The 17,158-nt window shown below is 34.0% G+C and overlaps 2 protein-coding genes across 3 annotated transcripts in view; one reads left to right on the forward strand and one right to left on the reverse strand.

Moving 5' to 3' along the window:
• MCPH1 (microcephalin 1) overlaps nucleotides 1-17,158 on the reverse strand; it is a 124,995-nt gene that overhangs the window by 54,338 nt on the left and 53,499 nt on the right. The window lies entirely within an intron of this gene.
• ANGPT2 (angiopoietin 2) overlaps nucleotides 1-17,158 on the forward strand; it is a 42,431-nt gene that overhangs the window by 19,228 nt on the left and 6,045 nt on the right. The window contains exons 2-7 of one of the 2 annotated variants that reach the window (XM_008637652.2): nucleotides 3,110-3,265; nucleotides 5,323-5,444; nucleotides 7,092-7,324; nucleotides 9,554-9,681; nucleotides 15,838-15,939; nucleotides 16,467-16,633. In XM_008637652.2, the coding sequence (XP_008635874.1) occupies nucleotides 3,110-3,265; nucleotides 5,323-5,444; nucleotides 7,092-7,324; nucleotides 9,554-9,681; nucleotides 15,838-15,939; nucleotides 16,467-16,633 (908 nt within the window). The remainder of the gene's footprint in view (nucleotides 1-3,109; nucleotides 3,266-5,322; nucleotides 5,445-7,091; nucleotides 7,325-9,553; nucleotides 9,682-15,837; nucleotides 15,940-16,466; nucleotides 16,634-17,158) is intronic. The other variant, XM_017739292.1, reaches the window with a different exon arrangement.

A 17,158-nucleotide genomic window follows, 5' to 3' on the forward strand; every position in this document is an offset into this window, starting at 1 on the left:
AAAATTAGGAAGTTGTAGTTGTACAAAGTGCTACTTTCTACAGTTTTCCATTGTGTGATGATGAGAGAGGGGAAATAAGCAGAGAGGGATCAATGTGTATCTTGGTTCAGGTCAGGAAAAGAGATTTTATGATGTGTACATGCAGAGAATGTACAAAAGTGGGCGAGGATTAGTGAATATGAAGGAAAAAACAGAAGGGTTTTATGTAATCATGCTTTGTATAATTTTAAGGGAAAAAGCCACAAGAAGCTCCAAAGCCACTTAATAGGTCATTATAATTTTGATGCTTCATGTTGATCTAAATTAGAATAAATGTCAGATAATGAAACTGGCTTTAAATCTTAATATAAATCCCTTTTGGTGTTCACATTTCATGCTTTGAAGCAAGCACAGATACCATATTCCCTAAATTACATATTTAATATTTTTAAGTTGAAAAACAGATGTGAAGACAAACTTAAACTGGAGTCAAGAGTATATTTCAGTGATTGGGAATTCCCCACATAAATGAGAAATTATTTGAAAGAGATCAGATACTTGGAGATACACTTACACTTAAAGATATTCAAATAAGATAAATTATGAAAATGCAGATCTGTGTGTCCAAACAAAACTGCTTTCCAAGGTTGCAAGCACAGTGACAAGGGGTATAAAAATCTGGCAACCAGAACCACCAGATGCCTTCAACTGTAATCACGGGTTTTGCGTACTGTATTCGGAGCAACCTTACATCTGTGTGTTTGAACTGGGCAATTGCCTAAGCCTACCATAAAATGTTTACCTTACCTTTAAGCCCAGAATTAACTCATTTTCTAGTAGTGTGTTTTCAGCGATAACATTTTCAAAGAAGCCATGCAGTTCTGTAATCCTATATGCAGAGATGTCTTTGCTCAGATTTTCATTCTGCTCTCTCTTTGGTGAACAAGGAACCTTGAAGAATGAGGTTAAATATCCACAATTACTGAATGAAAGAATCAAAGCTTGCGAACAATCTTTCTTTGTTGATCTATTATTGCTGTCTTTCTTTTTATTTTTGGGCCTTTTTTTCTAAATTAAAGATGATGCAACATTTTCAATGCATTGAATCTGTCAGGTGAGGCCATATCCTTGATCTTGATAAAGATTTCAGTACTTAACTGTGACATTGAGGCAAATAAAATGCATTCTGGAGATCTCCCTACATATTCTTTTAACAGAGTTGCATTTGAGCAAAGTTTTTTTCCATGTTATCTATAATGATGTCCAGTCCAACATGTTTGGTCAAATTAGATTTGTCTCTGTCTGGAGAAGCTTTTGAAAATGAGGAATAGCCTGGAGCAAATGGTAACATTTAAGAATCAGCCCTATGAATAGTGAACAATTCTAATTACCATAGTATGATGGCAATTGAAGATACCCCTGTTAAATTTTTATGCCAAAACCCAGTTGATTTTATGTTTACTTTTTATATTCAAAAAGATCATTATGCAAAGAGGCTGCCTAAAGGCTAGTTTTAAATCTTTGTGGTACACTTGAGAAGTAAGTACGCTTATGGAGCAGAACAGTAGATGTGGGTCAAAGCTTATGCCAAGTCAGAAATCTCCCTGTTGTGCATTGCAGTTCACCAGCTGCATGGGGAGACTGGAGTGAACAAATACTGCTCTGACAGTTTGGTCACACTGGGCATCAAGATATAATGGTCACTTCAAACGTCAGCATATACTACCAGTTTTAGAGGTTTTTATTTTTTAATATGTTTTCTTCATTTGCCACCTTTAAAAAACAACTGTGGAGTATGAAAAATTAACCCAGTCCTTGCTCAAGTAATATTTAAGGGGGAATTATTAAATATTCAAAGCTGATAGATCTGCCCATTGATCTTTAGCTGGTTGGAAGTGGAATGGTTTTATCTGAATAGTGGTTTATAGAATATTAAATCACAAGATGCTTTTTCCTCACTGATACGGAAAGTAGCTGTAAAATAATGTTCGAAGTGTCTCCTTACCACAAGACATCATTCATATCAAGATAGCACTATCAAAATAGTATTTTTAAAAAAATCGAGATATCAACCTGTTTTACCATTTTACTTAGTTTAGGAATTGGTGATGTATTACCATTTGTGCTTAATGACACTAGCTATTTGTTATTAGCTAGTATCCTCCTTGTAGGTACAGCAAGAAGCTCAAAATTTATTATGGTTCCCTTGCTAAAACAGTTTCAGAGTGAAGTAGAAGTTTGATTCTACAAATTTCCTCAGGCAATGGAAAAAAATGAAGTCTTGTGGCCTGGACTTTTATGAATTGAAACATAAACAATGACACATTAAAGAAATAGGAAATATTTGCAATTACTGAGAAGAAGTAAAGAAGTGTGATGAAAAATCAGACTGCTTTTTCAGAATCCAGATAGGTAGAAAGATTTATGCAAAAGGCTACTTTAATTTTCTCCTTGCTACTTATTTTCTTATCACTTTCCTTGAAAGCAGGGTACTCTGCTATAAAATGACTACTAAAAAAGCCTTATTAGTTTAGACAGAAATTACTTCAGAGTCAAGTATTTTAAACAACTTTTGCATTCCTTAATATTAAGCATTTAAAGTATTTATAGGTTTTTCTACTGTTTTGTGTCTTTATTTGAAATTCTCCCTGATAAAAATGTGCACATAACAGTGTTAAATGACATTTGACCTCTTCTCTGACTTCTAGTCATGTGATGAAAAATGCTTTTAAAATAGTTAAGTGTAAATACAGGAAGATGACTAAACTCCTAAACTTTTATCTTCTAAAAATTCCCCATCGCTGCCAAAGCTGGTGAAACTCCTCTGATGGTTACAATGGTGGGAGCACAAGGGCAGAAAGGCTTCCAAGTGCCCACAAGCACTCTCACCACTGTACCTACTATCTACCTCCTGCAAATCTCTATTCCTGCCTTTAGAAAACAAGTGGCCACACATTCCTTGTCACACTTGGTCTTCCTCTCACAGAGCTTAACATTGGGAAACTTAACATAAATACATAACAGACAAGGACCAAATTTGTTTAGCAAGGCTGCCAGCAGGCTTACTGTACTACCCCCTTTCCAACATTTAAAGAATGCAACTATCTTCTCTCTTTCCTTTCCCATGTAGCTTGAGAATTACATCCAAGACAGTATGAAGAAAGAAATGGTAGAGATCCAGCAAACTGCAGTGCAGAACCAGACTGCAGTAATGATTGAAATAGGCACAAACTTGCTAAATCAAACAGCTGAACAGACCCGCAAATTAACAGATGTTGAAGCACAAGTAAGTAAAGAATTTCAACCTAAAAATGCTTCTGCTTCCCAAATACGACAGCTATACATTTAACACTGTTTGGTATTACACGCTTCTGTTCAACAATTAGAAGTCAATTGTTATCACCCACAGCTCTAGCCAGCTTAAGGAAACATTAGTATTTGGAAATACATAGTTTCATCTCAAGCCCAGTGTTGTCACTTGAGTGATTTTCAGTACAGTAGTATTTTAAGTAAGTCGAGAAAGACAATTGTTAAATTAATCTTTAAAGAGAATGTATTTAAAACTACTATATCCAGGCATCCATTGGGTCTTAATGTGCTTTTATACAACCCTCTCATCACCAGGTCTTAGCTAAACGAGTCTCTTCAAAATGTCTTTGTTCCATTTACCAGCTTAATTGCTTTTTTAAACTGAATCTTTCCTTTTTTATTTTTTTAAACTTATCAAGAGAACGATATCTTTTTAATTAATGTTTTCACAGATACTCTAAGTGGGATAATGGTTCATTTCCAGCACAATGCACTGTATTGTGGTTAACAAAGGCATACATAAACAAATCTGAGATGAATCAAAAAAAATGAAATTAGGAGGCTGCTAGAAAAGTATATTCACAGAGAAGTAAACCTGTCTACTGTACATTTCTTAACTTACTTCAAACAAAAACAAAGGGGTTTTAATTGAATAGCATTAAGTACAATAAGACATTCTGTTAAACAGAATGCAGATATTAGTAGAAGGACAAGTCCAATCAATGTAGAGCAGTAAGTATTTGTAGTTTTGCAGACATGGTAGAAAGATGGAGATCTATAATTGCCAAAACACATAATGGATATATCATGCAGCACATAACATTTTGTATAATATAAAAAAGTATGCAAAGCCTAAAATCCTTGTTAGACATTTTACTGTCTGTAAAATTCATCCAAGGAATTAAATTACATTTTTTAACCTAAACCAAGACTTTGAGAACTCTTTGATAAACTGATAATTCACAGCTCTTAGTCATACTGAATTCAATTTTCTGATTGCATTATTCAGGAGCCTAATATTTTGCACATGTTGAGAGAATGTATTTATTCATTCACAGTAATGTCTTTATGGAAATTACTCAGTTATTTTCTGCTTAGAGGAAGAAAATCATCACTGTAACTTTCCTTCTCTGCTTGAAATTACTGGTGACTGGGTTAAGGCTTAATTAGCAACATAAGGAAATTAACCAAACAATTGCTCTCTCAAGGACACTTACTTTTGGCAATAGTTTTCAATTACACTTAAGTGTGAAACCATGTCCTGAATAACTGTTTAACATGAAGGACATGAGTAATCTATTCTTCCTGTCAAGAAAAGCCAAATTCTGTTGAATTAAAAAAAGCAATTCTAAAACAATGAGAAAATATTTCTAGAAAACATGCCTCAAAGTAATGCAATCCAATACAAAGCATAAAGTATCTTCCATGTTTCCTAGTATATGCATTTCTTCATTTAAAGATGCAAATAAAGTGTAAACAATACATAGAGAACAGGTAATATTAAAATGCAAAGAATGAATTGACTAAAGTGTGGTTCACATGATAAACACTTCAAGATATAATTTGGGATTGAGTAAAATAGCTAGGAGAGACCTACCAAGTGATTTCAGGACTGGGCCAAGATTTCAGTGAGAGACTTACATTCAACACCAGATGGAGAAAACAACTCATTCTTTGAGCCACAACCATGATAGTTCCAGTAATGAAATAAAAATTGTCATAACAGAAGGGAAGGTATAACAACAAAGCTAAAGTACATAGTAACTTTCATCAGTTTTCTCCCGTCAGAAATGTAGCATACTACTGAAATATTCCCAATGATATACGGTAGTGTAATAAAAAAATTAGTGTAACTCTGTGTATTCTTCTTCATTCTGATTGTATGATTATTTGTGCCTAAATTAAGTGTTGAAAAATATTTTTTAATCATAGGTGCACATAGAGACTTGCATGATTTCACAACGTAACAAAATTACAATTTATTTATAAGAACTATTTTTAAAAGAAGTATTTTTTTTTGTAAATTTTTTTTAGGTATTAAACCAGACAACCAGACTTGAACTTCAGCTTTTGGAACACTCTCTTTCAACAAACAAACTAGAAAGACAGATTTCAGATCAGACCAATGAGATAACTAAATTGCAAGAAAAAAACAGGTAAGTTTGCATAGCCCAATAAAACACTATTCCATTAAGTGCCCTTTTAACAGTTTTAGAAACAAATGTGCTCAAGTAGGAAAATAAGGGTTGGTACACAAGCTCAAACCCATTACAAAGTGGTACCCACACTCATTACAAAGGTCATATATTACTTAAAGCATAGGAGATTCATGCAGGTTTATTCTTGCATTGTTTATATATTGTTCTTCACTATCTAAAGTTCTCCTTTATGTGAAGAACTTAAAGCTAAAACTGAAACAGTACTTCAGTTGTACCCAATTTATATTCTTCTTTAGACTTATCCAGATGAAGTTGATGTAACCTGATTCAAAGTAATTGAGTGTAACCACATTTCCAAAATTTGATTTCCATGTAGTACACAGCTATCCTAATGATTAACCAGGTCATTGCTACAATTTTTATCTAATGTAGTGAGAAAAATAAAACACTAATCATATTCAATGTTCCTTAAGAGTCAATGTTTCGAAATTGACCAATATACAACTATTACTCCTATCCTTTTCTGTACTTGGCTGTGGTCCAAAGGCTCATACCTTTTTTCAGCTAGTTTCATTTCCATATCACCACAGTCTTATTTTACTTTTGGCAATAAATAGTTTACTATTATTGCTTTTAGAGAAATATAAAAGCAGCAATAACAGTAAGTTTTCTCCTTCAAAGCAAGTTTTTCAATGAGAACCATATGTGCAAAGTGCTTTTTCTTTGAAAGAATTAGCTTAAGAAACCCAGGAGACATGTTTTGACATTTTTGTTCACTACTCTACTACATTTATATACGTTCCCTAAAGGTTTAATCTAGCAGCTTAAGAAAAACAAGCATCCTTATCAAATGGAAAGCAAAGGAAATACTGATTTTTAAAAGGTCATGTTTTTTGGTGTTGAACTCGTCAGACTATAGACTACCCTTGTAACATCCATATAAAACACAAAAGCATTGTTTCTCACCTAACAAAATACAATCTGCATTGAGCTAGTCCACTTGAAACATAATTATATATAAGGGTCAGGATTATTTTTTTCAGTAACAGCGATGGATTTTAGGTGAACTTCTCTCTTCTGGCTATGCATCTTTTAACATCAGCTTTCTCAGAGTCTATATCAGAACAATTAGCAGAGAAATAATGTTCCCAGGCAGTTCCCTAATAATACCAGCTCCAAAACTGGAGAAAGGTAACACATCTTCAGGTAACTATTTGTACATTTCCCTGTCCTAATGCCATAACATTTATGGCATTTATGTTAAGTATATATTTTATTATAATTATAGGATATTTGGAAAGTTCATAGTTACATCTTCAAATAAGTTTCATCTTTTAATAGGGTAAACCCATGAGAACTCAGTCACTTATCTTTCCTTTAAGAATGTTGAATTATCAAACACCCAATTATTATACTTTTAAAGCCTGCAATACACACTGTAATAGATAATGTTATTTGTGCGCTTATATAATAAATGACAGCATATGTATCAAACTAAACTTTCATTTAGTTGTCTACTGCATGCATAGCATCAGAGAATGAAGTCGAGTGTTTATGAAGAAAAAAATTTATATAGCAGGCTTGATTCCCTTGACATCAGCTCAGAATTGTTTCTGGAGAGCCTAACTGTAATCTTTTATTTAGCTTTCTAGAAAAAAGAGTTCTTGAGATGGAAGACAAGCACATGCTTCAGCTGAAGTCAATAAAAGATGAAAAAGATCAGCTTCAAGTCCTAGTAGCCAGACAGAATTCTATTATAGAAGAACTAGAAAAACAGTTAGTTACAGCTACAGTAAACAACTCAGTTCTGCAAAAACAGCAACACGATCTGATGGAGACGGTTCATAGCTTGCTTACCATGATATCGACACCAAACTGTAAGTTAAAGCAGACATGCCTATATTATTTCAGTGCTATTTCCTAATTTGTGTCCATTAGTACCTATAAAGTCTTACAACTAGTTCTGACACACTTCTGCTTCTCACAAAGTCTGTATTTCTTTGCCTTGAATTCTGCATCTGAGTTAATTAACCTACTTTTTAGGGGAGTGGGAGAAACAGCCATGTTTATGTGATTTCTTTTCAACATTTTGTTTATCTTCTCTAGTTTGCTTATCTTCTCTATTTTGTTGAACCAATTCTCCAGTGGTTCAACAAAATACAGAGCTGTCAAGTATCATTCATCTCACATGGCATCCATATGCATGGCAACATACACTCCCTTAACCATATATCTAGGTGAAACTGCATATTGTAGGCCTGCAACTTTTCTTCCTGGCTCACAGAGATTGTTTCTGCCACCTCTCATTGCTCTATGCACATGGAGTTTAACAAAGAAAGGATGAATTATAGTGGCTACTAAAGGCAAAGGAATCAGCACAGGCATAGTTTTTAGCCCTCAAAACAAGAAAGCACCAAGCCAGGGCAGCAGGTACTCCCAAAAGTTCTTCACCAAGGTTTCCTCATTCATCCTAAAAATCCCTCAGCCTAGAAAACTTTATAGGCAATAATCTCACCCCTAAATGCCTGATAACCCTGCAACAAATCATAGCCACCAAGCAGAGCTTCCAGATTCATGCAGATTCATGTGCTCCATAAAAAACCCACACAAGCCATAAACTGAAAGTTATGGCTATACAGGATTTAAACATTCCCTGCCCCGAATTTCATGTCTGATACAGAACCTGGACAAACTAAGAAGCTGTTCTAAAAGACCCTAGAATCTGTCACATTTGCCTGTAAAGTTCTCAGGGCTGAAGATACACAAGCATACAGAACCCCTAAAAAGGATTCAAAATTAAATACTGGGAAAAATATTTAAAAGTTTGCATTACAACTTAAAATACAGGTGGTCTATGATACGTTACTGTAAGGTGGATCACAGATAAGGAAAAGGGTGTTTGGAAGTCCTCACTTTTAGTATTGTCCTATATGTTATTTTAGGTTTTTCTAAGCAAAGTAAATTCCAAGTTTTTTTCTTAATAACTGACGCTATTCCCTTAACTGCTGATGTTATCTGCTATGCTAGTGCACAAATAAGTAAACAAGTCAAAGTCATGTTGGCTACAGCACCATTAAACCCAGAGTGGAAAAAATAATGAGTGTTTGCCAAAAAGACAAAATTAGCAGGGAAAGCTTCTAAGACAGTATGCAAACAATAGAGTGTGGAAAAGCAATTAAAACACTGAATGTGTTATTTTTCTATTTAAGGCAAAGCACTTAAACAGGTAAATAATGAATAAGCAAGCTTAAAAGAACATAATAAGCAACTGTAATATAAGCATGTATTTGTATGGCAGCTAAACCTTTGTAGTAGCTGCCTGTGATTGTTAGATTAAATTAAAAGGGAAAATACACAGAACCAACCCCAAAAGGGTCAAATATGAAATATCAGTCAGCAGGCAAAATGCCAGGAAATTCCAACCTCCATAGTTAATAAAGAACTGAACAAAAAGACGAGCCTTAGATTGTTCTGTTGAATAAGAAGGCTTAGACATGTGAAAATGTATTTTTTACACAAATGAATTCCAGAAGGTATGTCTCTTTAGTAAGTTGGGCTGAGCTACCAAGCTTCAGCTTGGTACATACAAAGTTGTTTCTGCTCAGCGCAGGGGCAAAAAAATAGCTTAAAACTTTGAAAGGGTAGTTCCACCAGACTGCTGCATTATAAAAGGTTTCATAACTCATTTCACGATATTAGACTACTGGCCAAAAGTCATTATTAACATAATCATTTGCTACTTAGTTATGTATGTAATAGTAGTCAATGCATGCATAGGTTGTAATGCATGTAGGAGTCCAGCAAGGGCAATGAGTGGAAGCAGAAACTGTTCAACTGAATGAGATGCAATACCTTGAGTTTTCTCATTCAACATATTAATAAGTGTTGGCACTTTTCAACCTATCAAACAACCACAGTCCTATCAGAATAATGTCTCTAAATGATACAAAGTATCAACACACATAATAAGTACCTTGATCTGTTGTTTCTTCCAGGGTCAGACTTTTTTTTGGAACTGCTTTAAGCCAATTAGACCATAAAATGATTCTTAGTAACTTTCATTCATCTCCTCTTAATGCCTTCAATTTCTATTGTATTTTTAACAGCTAAAAACAACTTCATAGCCAAAGAGGAGCAAATCAGCTTCAAAGACTGTGCTGAAGCTTTCAAATCTGGACTGACAACAAGTGGAATCTACACTTTAACAGTTTCAAACACTGCACAAGAGAAGAAGGTAGGATGACTATAAAGAGCCGCATACTGCATGTTAAAAGTTATTTGATCTGGCAAATATGCTATTTTAAAGGCTAGTTAACAATGAAGTTTACTACTTACCAAGTTTTTTTATAAGCATTTCATCACTCCTAGATCTGAGTATCTCACAGGAAGAAAAAGTCCTTCAGGTGAAATCTTGGCTCAGTTAAATTAATAACATTTTGTTGTTTGCTTCATCATGCCAGAATTCCACTCTTTTCCTCCACATAATTAATGTAATTAAATCAATAAGATACTGTAATTTCTTTATAAAATCTGTAACTCCAACAGAGTTGCTCTGCATGATCAGCAGACTCCTGTCTCCTCTAAGTTCTTAACTCCTTCATATGCCCAAGGCTGTTCAGGTGGCAAAAGGAGGTAAAGTCAGGGGCATGGAAGATTACTCATGGATTTATACTCATGAAAGCAATCTACTAGTACTGGACTCATGTATGGGTTTCAGTTCTTTGTAACAGAGAGTTTTAAGGACATTTGTGTAACAACTAGGTTAACAGTTAGATACTGTCTAACAGAGAGGACTTTTCTGGAAAATACTGCTCTGGAAAATACTACTACTGCTTATTATAACAGATGAGTTTGCAGTGGTTTCACTAGATCAGTTTAAATTTCTCTATGGATATTTTTTCCCCTATGTGTTTAACTGAAATGAACTTCAATGTCAATTTAAGTTAAAGCAGTATCTCATACCTCTGTAGAAGAGACCTTGAGCTAAAAATGGCACTCAGTGGATGATAACCTGGATGCCTCACAGAGATGTTCCATCTGCTGAAGTAAATAAAATGATAAAGCTTCAGACAGTATAATTCAGTTGAAACAATCAATAGAATCTGAAAGGGAGAAACGTCCCAGGTGGATTGTGAGGATAAAGAACCAAAAAACCTGGAGTGAGCATTCGGAGGAGTGGGGCTCAGATGATGAAGGCATAGCAGGCTGAGGAGGCTAAGGGACATATGAATAATATATTTCTTAGACAAACACTAAATAATTTCCTGATGTTTTTATTTTCTAATTTCTACTGTAGATATTTCCTTTACACAAGAGAAGGAAATATTTTATGGAATTCCTAAGGGTCTACTTTATTCCATCATAAAAATTAACAAAAAAGGTAAAAAAGCAGTGAAAAAAGAGGTGCAATGTGGAAAAGGAATTGGTGAAGATAGAGAAAGCATTTTTTTTCTCAAGCAAAGGTTTAGAAATGAAGTTCACTGGTGACTAGCCTTTGAAGTGCCAGAACTTCATTTAGCCCAAGCCAGACTGTGATCTTTACACTTACAAAGTGCTCAGCTAAAGGAAATAAGCAATTTGTTTGGGTAAGATCTATAAAATACAACAGATAAAACTTGCAATTTTTTTGTAGATATGCTCTAGAGAAATTATTCAAGAGTCTGCTTCTCTTGGGAAAAAAAAAAAAAGCTGGTTTTCCTTTGGAATAATCTAGTCTAAATACATCCATTTCTAAAGAAAATTAGTTACATAAGATGCAATGAAGTGTTTTATTACACATGAAGCTGAATGGCATCTAATAGCATAGATATCTACAATCACAATTTTAAAATCTAAAGGAGAGGAAAGCTACTGAATCTCTAGAGTAATAGAATGCAGCAGTCTTTGTTAGACATCTCAGGAAGTTTTACATTCCTTGGATCCCTTACTATTACTTGTCTCAAGCTTTTATCTTTGGTTTTAATTTTACTGTCAAATATAGTATATAGAACATGCATATTTTCTAAAAGCAGACACAAGTGCATGATGTATTACAGAATGAAAAATTTATGTCATAAACACTAACACTGCATTTTCAAAAGCACAAAAGTACAAATTCCCTAGACTATAAGATATTAAATGCTCTACATTTGAATATGAAGGCTCAAAATACTTTATGTAAATACCCATTTTGGTAGCTTGCTAGGTTAAAAAACATAGTTAAAATGTAATAATTTCACTTAGTATTAAATCAGCCATTTAATAATATGAAAGAATTTAAATCTTATTCTGTCCATTTCAGATAGAAAAAGATAGGGAATGTTTTACTTACCGTATGACACTGAAAATAAGAGACTAAAAAGTTTTAACCTGATGCTGATTTTTTTGTACAAATATGAATGCATAAGAGGAGTTGTCAAGGGAAGTGAAGGTTTAGGGATAATCAACACGTTACAGCATTTTCAACTGTTTATGATGTGGATGGCTACTCAGACCAGGAAACAGAGTGACCTTTTTTATTTGCCAAAAGTGCTGCACTGCTGTTTATGTTTTCATCTTTTCCTCTTGTAACACCTTCTGACCTCCCAACAGGCTTATAAACAACTTCTGTGTAATCTGTAACCGATCCCACATTACTAACTTGTCTCCCATCATAATCCAAAACTAAGGAATTGCATATGACAACTGAGAGGAAAACAATTATTTAATTCCATTAATATTTTCAAACTTTCCTGTTCTGCACCAGGACAAAAGCTAAGCCCTTTTAAAAACACTGAATAAAAACAGCAAAATATTGCTGACACAAGGAAAAATGGCAGAGGCAAAACTATGAAAAGTCAATAGTTTTATGTATACAGCAACCTCATGAACCAATTACATTGTAGTTCTTATCTAGTCACATCTCTAGGAGACAGAGATAGCAGAATACAAAATCATTGAACATAATAACTCCAAAGTGTTCAGACAACAGCCAGCAGGGTGACTGCAAAGATGTGGATATTGCACTTGCTTTGGTATAAAAACTGCAGTGGCTCTTTATACTGATATCTCAGCCTGAGCCTTAACATTCTCAAAGTAGGTCTGAAAACACCCCAAATATCTTCTTACAGTGCTACAGCTGCTAGAACTGTAAGTACTGAAGCAGTTCACAAGATACATCAAATAACTGCCCGTTCCAATTTGTTGTAACTTGAGAGGCTAATCTCTTTATTCTTTTTGGCATCTATTTGAAGACTCCTGCTGCCTGCCTAATCTTGGTATCTATTTTTACTAGTTTTATGAAATGTTACATATCTTTCTTTTGAATATAAAACCTAGAATAGGTTGAAAGGTCAGAAAAGTTCTGTTCTAGTAATGAGTGTTAAGTGAAAGACTTAGACTTGATTGACATGAAATTATTTTGGTGTGGAAAAATTATACTCCCAAATTTACATATACTTTTAAAAATTGTTACTGGTAAGAAAAATCTACATGAGATTTTTATGGTCATCTCTTCTTCAATTTCTCATTATGTTTTTCAGTTCCTAGTGAGTTGCTTTTTTCTTTGGGAACAAATTTGCAGTACCCCAGCATTTATCTCAAGGATCTATAATGTCTCTTAAAGCTAGTTGTCTTACCATTCACTTAAAAAAATGGATACTGCCTGTAACAGGAATATTTTATGAAAGACATTCAGAACCATTTACTATTTCTATTTTAATCTCATTAGAACAAAATAAAGTGCTATTTAAAGGCACTGATTTCTCAAAGTATCAATTCCAACTAAATTGAAATTTAGACAAGAGGCATAAGGGAAATTGCATGTAACATTCAATAACCATCAATTAACATCTACAATAGCAATATCAGACTGAACCCATGGCTCAAATAAATTGATACATGGCCTTCCACTGTATATAGTTAAAAACTGCATATATCAGAGAAGGGTGAAACAGTTCTAGTCTCCATCTGGCTGCTTATACTGTTCTTTTAAGTGGGGTTAAGCTTCGGAGTCAACAACTATCTACAACCAATGATATTTGATCATTGTAAAATCAGATTTTTAACTTGTTTTGATGTTTAAAAAAAGTATCTGCATCTGCTTTAGCCCCTTCCTAGTATCCCTCTATAGCCCTCTGTGGAAATTAGTTTTCACATATACATTACACATCATGAGTTAGCCTTCTAAAACAGATTGATCTTCACTTACAATACCTTATCTTCAGACTTTCCTTTGAAGGGATTTTTTTTTTTTACTAAATTAATTTATATGCTATTATCAAATTTTTACCAGTCGTTAAATTGAGATGTTAGTAAAGCCAAACAAAAAACAGGCTTTGAGGTGTAAGGAATTGCATACATCAGTATAAAATGAGGTTGCTGCTTTCAATTAAATTCCATTCACAAGACACACTTTAAAAAGTAATCCCTTATCCAACTCTTTTCCTTATTTATTTTATCTTCCCTAAAAATCTCCAACTGAATGTCTTGTGATTCTCTGATGTTAAAAAAGTCTACTGCATGCTTAAAGTACAGTATGGGCTTTGGATTTCCAGTGTGCTACAGCCTATTGAAACACCAATATATTTGATATTTGCAGCTCTAAAGACTTTCTTTCCCTTCAAAGGTCTGATGCCTTTCAAGTGTATATATGACACCGCTTGAATTATAAATACTCTGTTTGATTTATATAAATATATATGTGTGTGTACAACATACATGCAATACACATACCCTAAAAGAGCCAACTATACTGAAAACTTAGTAAGGAGCACACTTCACTTCCCAAAATGACACATATAACACTACCACAGGACAAAAGGAAACTGGCTTCTCTGAAGTCATACTTTTTCAATGAATTTCCAGCATGTCTAACAATTCAAAGAGCTCAAATCTGCTAACTGCTAACACTGATAAGACAGTCACCCATAGAAGATGACGAAAAAGACATACAGCTTCAGTGTCACCCAGTCATAATTTGGGGAATTTTATAGGCATGTTGTGACAAGCAGCAGTTAGGCAAGAAGTAAGACTACTGAGAGAACTGTTAAACAAAGAAGGAAACATCAAAATTCATAATGAAATACTTGCCTAGTTTATTTTAAAATTATTTATTTAATTACTCTACAGATGAAATATCCTATCAAAGTGTAAGAAGTCAGATCTTGCCTATACTACTATAAATGAGAAGACACAACTTGACTTAATGGATGAAAGATCTAGAATACAGATTAGAAGTTAATGTAGTTTAATACCCAAACTAGAATTCAGAAGTTTTCAAAGATGTGAAGTGATTCTGAAGAAGGCTCTGAACTTCAGTATCTTGGCAGAAAGTGGTCAAAAAAATTAAACTTCCAAATGAGAAAGCATTAACTGAGAACTCTCCAAACAGGAATACTTTGACAAGAAATTCAGTATCTTTCTTAAAGATAGTATTGATACTAACATGCAATTTAAATAGATAGTGACTTCAGTTGGACTTTCACTGTACTGTCTTACACCAGCTCAGCTCCACTGACTTCACACATCTAGTTATAAGTTCTGTTAGTTTCAGAAAAGCAGAATTAGATGCAACAATTTGAAATCCTTTCTCAGGAAAAATTGTACTAGATATTCTAATATTCACAAAATTTTCTTCTTAATTTATCCCCTACTTCTCCCAAACATCACTCCAAAATTCCCATTCATTTTCAAAAGCTTTTTTTCCCATCAGCACCTCCACAGTATATTGGCACTTTCAGTATTACCTTTCACCTCTGACACTAAAGTAATTTAATCTGGGAGATTGATTGAAGAAGTCACCTATAAACTTGAATTTTACTGTGCCAGGGATGCATTTATTGGGTATTCTAAAACTGAGTTCAATGAACTGCTTATTACATGTCAGTCTTTTCAAATTTTTAGCAGTAACTTGGTAAGTTCAAAGGTAATTTATGAATATTTGGAAGCATAGTTGTTACTTTTTTGTTCGAGCACAGAAGATGTTCATTGCAGTCTGTATAATAACATGGCTTTAAGATACAACTTTCAGGTAATACACTTAGATTTAACTTTGGAGTCAGATCATTTGCAAAGGCATTGAAGAATGTACTATGGTAATAAAAATGTATTTCAGTTTGCTCATTGCCTGAATATAACAGTATCTATACTCTGACAAGTCATGGGATTTTTGAATGGATCTCTCACAAAAAAGAGAAGTGAAAGGTGTAATTTGTTAAGGTATTCTGCTAAGTGTGATATTTACTGAGGAATCACATCTTTTTGTGGACAACCACAACTGATTCATATGAAAGCTATGAAAACCTGCATTTTTAGGTTAACTCATATTTTGCACACAACTTGCCACTATATAGAATTATGCAAAGTACATGATTTCTGGTTTTGTTTTACTGTAAATGCATGCACTTAGACTGTTACATGCTTACTCTGGTAGGCCTACTGTGACATGGAAACTGGTGGAGGAGGTTGGACAGTTATTCAGAAACGAGAAGATGGCAGTGTGGACTTCCACCGGACATGGAAAGAGTACAAGATGGTAAACAGTGTTCTCTGAAGCCTTAATATTAGTTGTTATTGTTATTTGAAATCTAATATACTAAAAGTATATTAATAGCATCCTTAGAATGTAAGCAACTTTAAAAAGCTGTATTTATCCTCAGATGCTCATTTAGAAAATGTCAGAGTAGTGTAAGTTGTTTGCCTAAGCAGACTTGCAAGTGTGTTATTTGTTTTTAAAGAGAAACCTTAGTTTTCTTTAATCAACTGTTCCATCATATGTCTACATTTTTGAGTTGTTTATATTTGTGTTTCTAGTGGCAACAGTAGAAACTACTCCAAATCTACTAAGTAATATTGATTCACTGTTTCAGATTCCTGAGGTTGTCCTTGCTGAAATCAATTTTTTGAAATATTACAGATCAATAACCCTCATGGACACAGTAAAATTCTTAGTTGACAGGCTGAAAACTATTAAACTTAAAAACTGATAAAGTGATAATTTCAAACTCAAAGGAAAAAAATCCACCCAAACAAAGCTATTTAAATATACAACTTGAATTACAGGGATTTGGTGATCCTGCTGGGGAGTACTGGCTGGGAAATGAGTTTGTTTCTCAACTGACTAATCAGAAGCGTTATGTTCTTAAAATACACCTGAAAGACTGGGAAGGAAATGAGGCATATTCATTGTATGACCACTTCTCTCTAGCAAGTGAAGAACAAAAATACAGGTAAGCAGGAAAAATCAGATCTAAATAAAAAAAAGTTCTGATAGTAATCTTTCTAAACTGTGTAGATGCATGGCCTTATTTCATACAAATCATTATTATTTTCCAATTACACAGAAAATGCAAAGATAATGAGATAGTATGGAATAAGATAGGATACATGTGCCAATACAGAGGGTGACAGTGCACAGTCATTAGGACAATAGGAACCTGTCTGCAGCTGCTATCAGATCCTGATTCCCTGCAATAAATACAATTCCAGAAGGTGGATGACTAAGATGAATTATATTGCAAGGATTTTCCTTGTCAGTGACTTCGAGGAACTGTTCTGTTGTCATAAAGAGCACACCGAGGTGATGTGGCCTTATCCTTCCACGACCTGCTGGCTTAGATTCTCAATAACTCTCCTACTTGTGAAAATGGAGTAAATGTGTATTTCACTCACCAACAACTTGTCAATTTAATGGACCTATTATTTATCCTCTAATCCTGTAAAATGTAAAGGTTCACAATTTCTTCTTAATTCTT

The sequence above is a fragment of the Corvus brachyrhynchos genome, unplaced genomic scaffold (genome assembly GCF_000691975.1).
Source record: "Corvus brachyrhynchos isolate BGI_N302 unplaced genomic scaffold, ASM69197v1 scaffold136, whole genome shotgun sequence".
NCBI lineage: Eukaryota > Metazoa > Chordata > Aves > Passeriformes > Corvidae > Corvus > Corvus brachyrhynchos.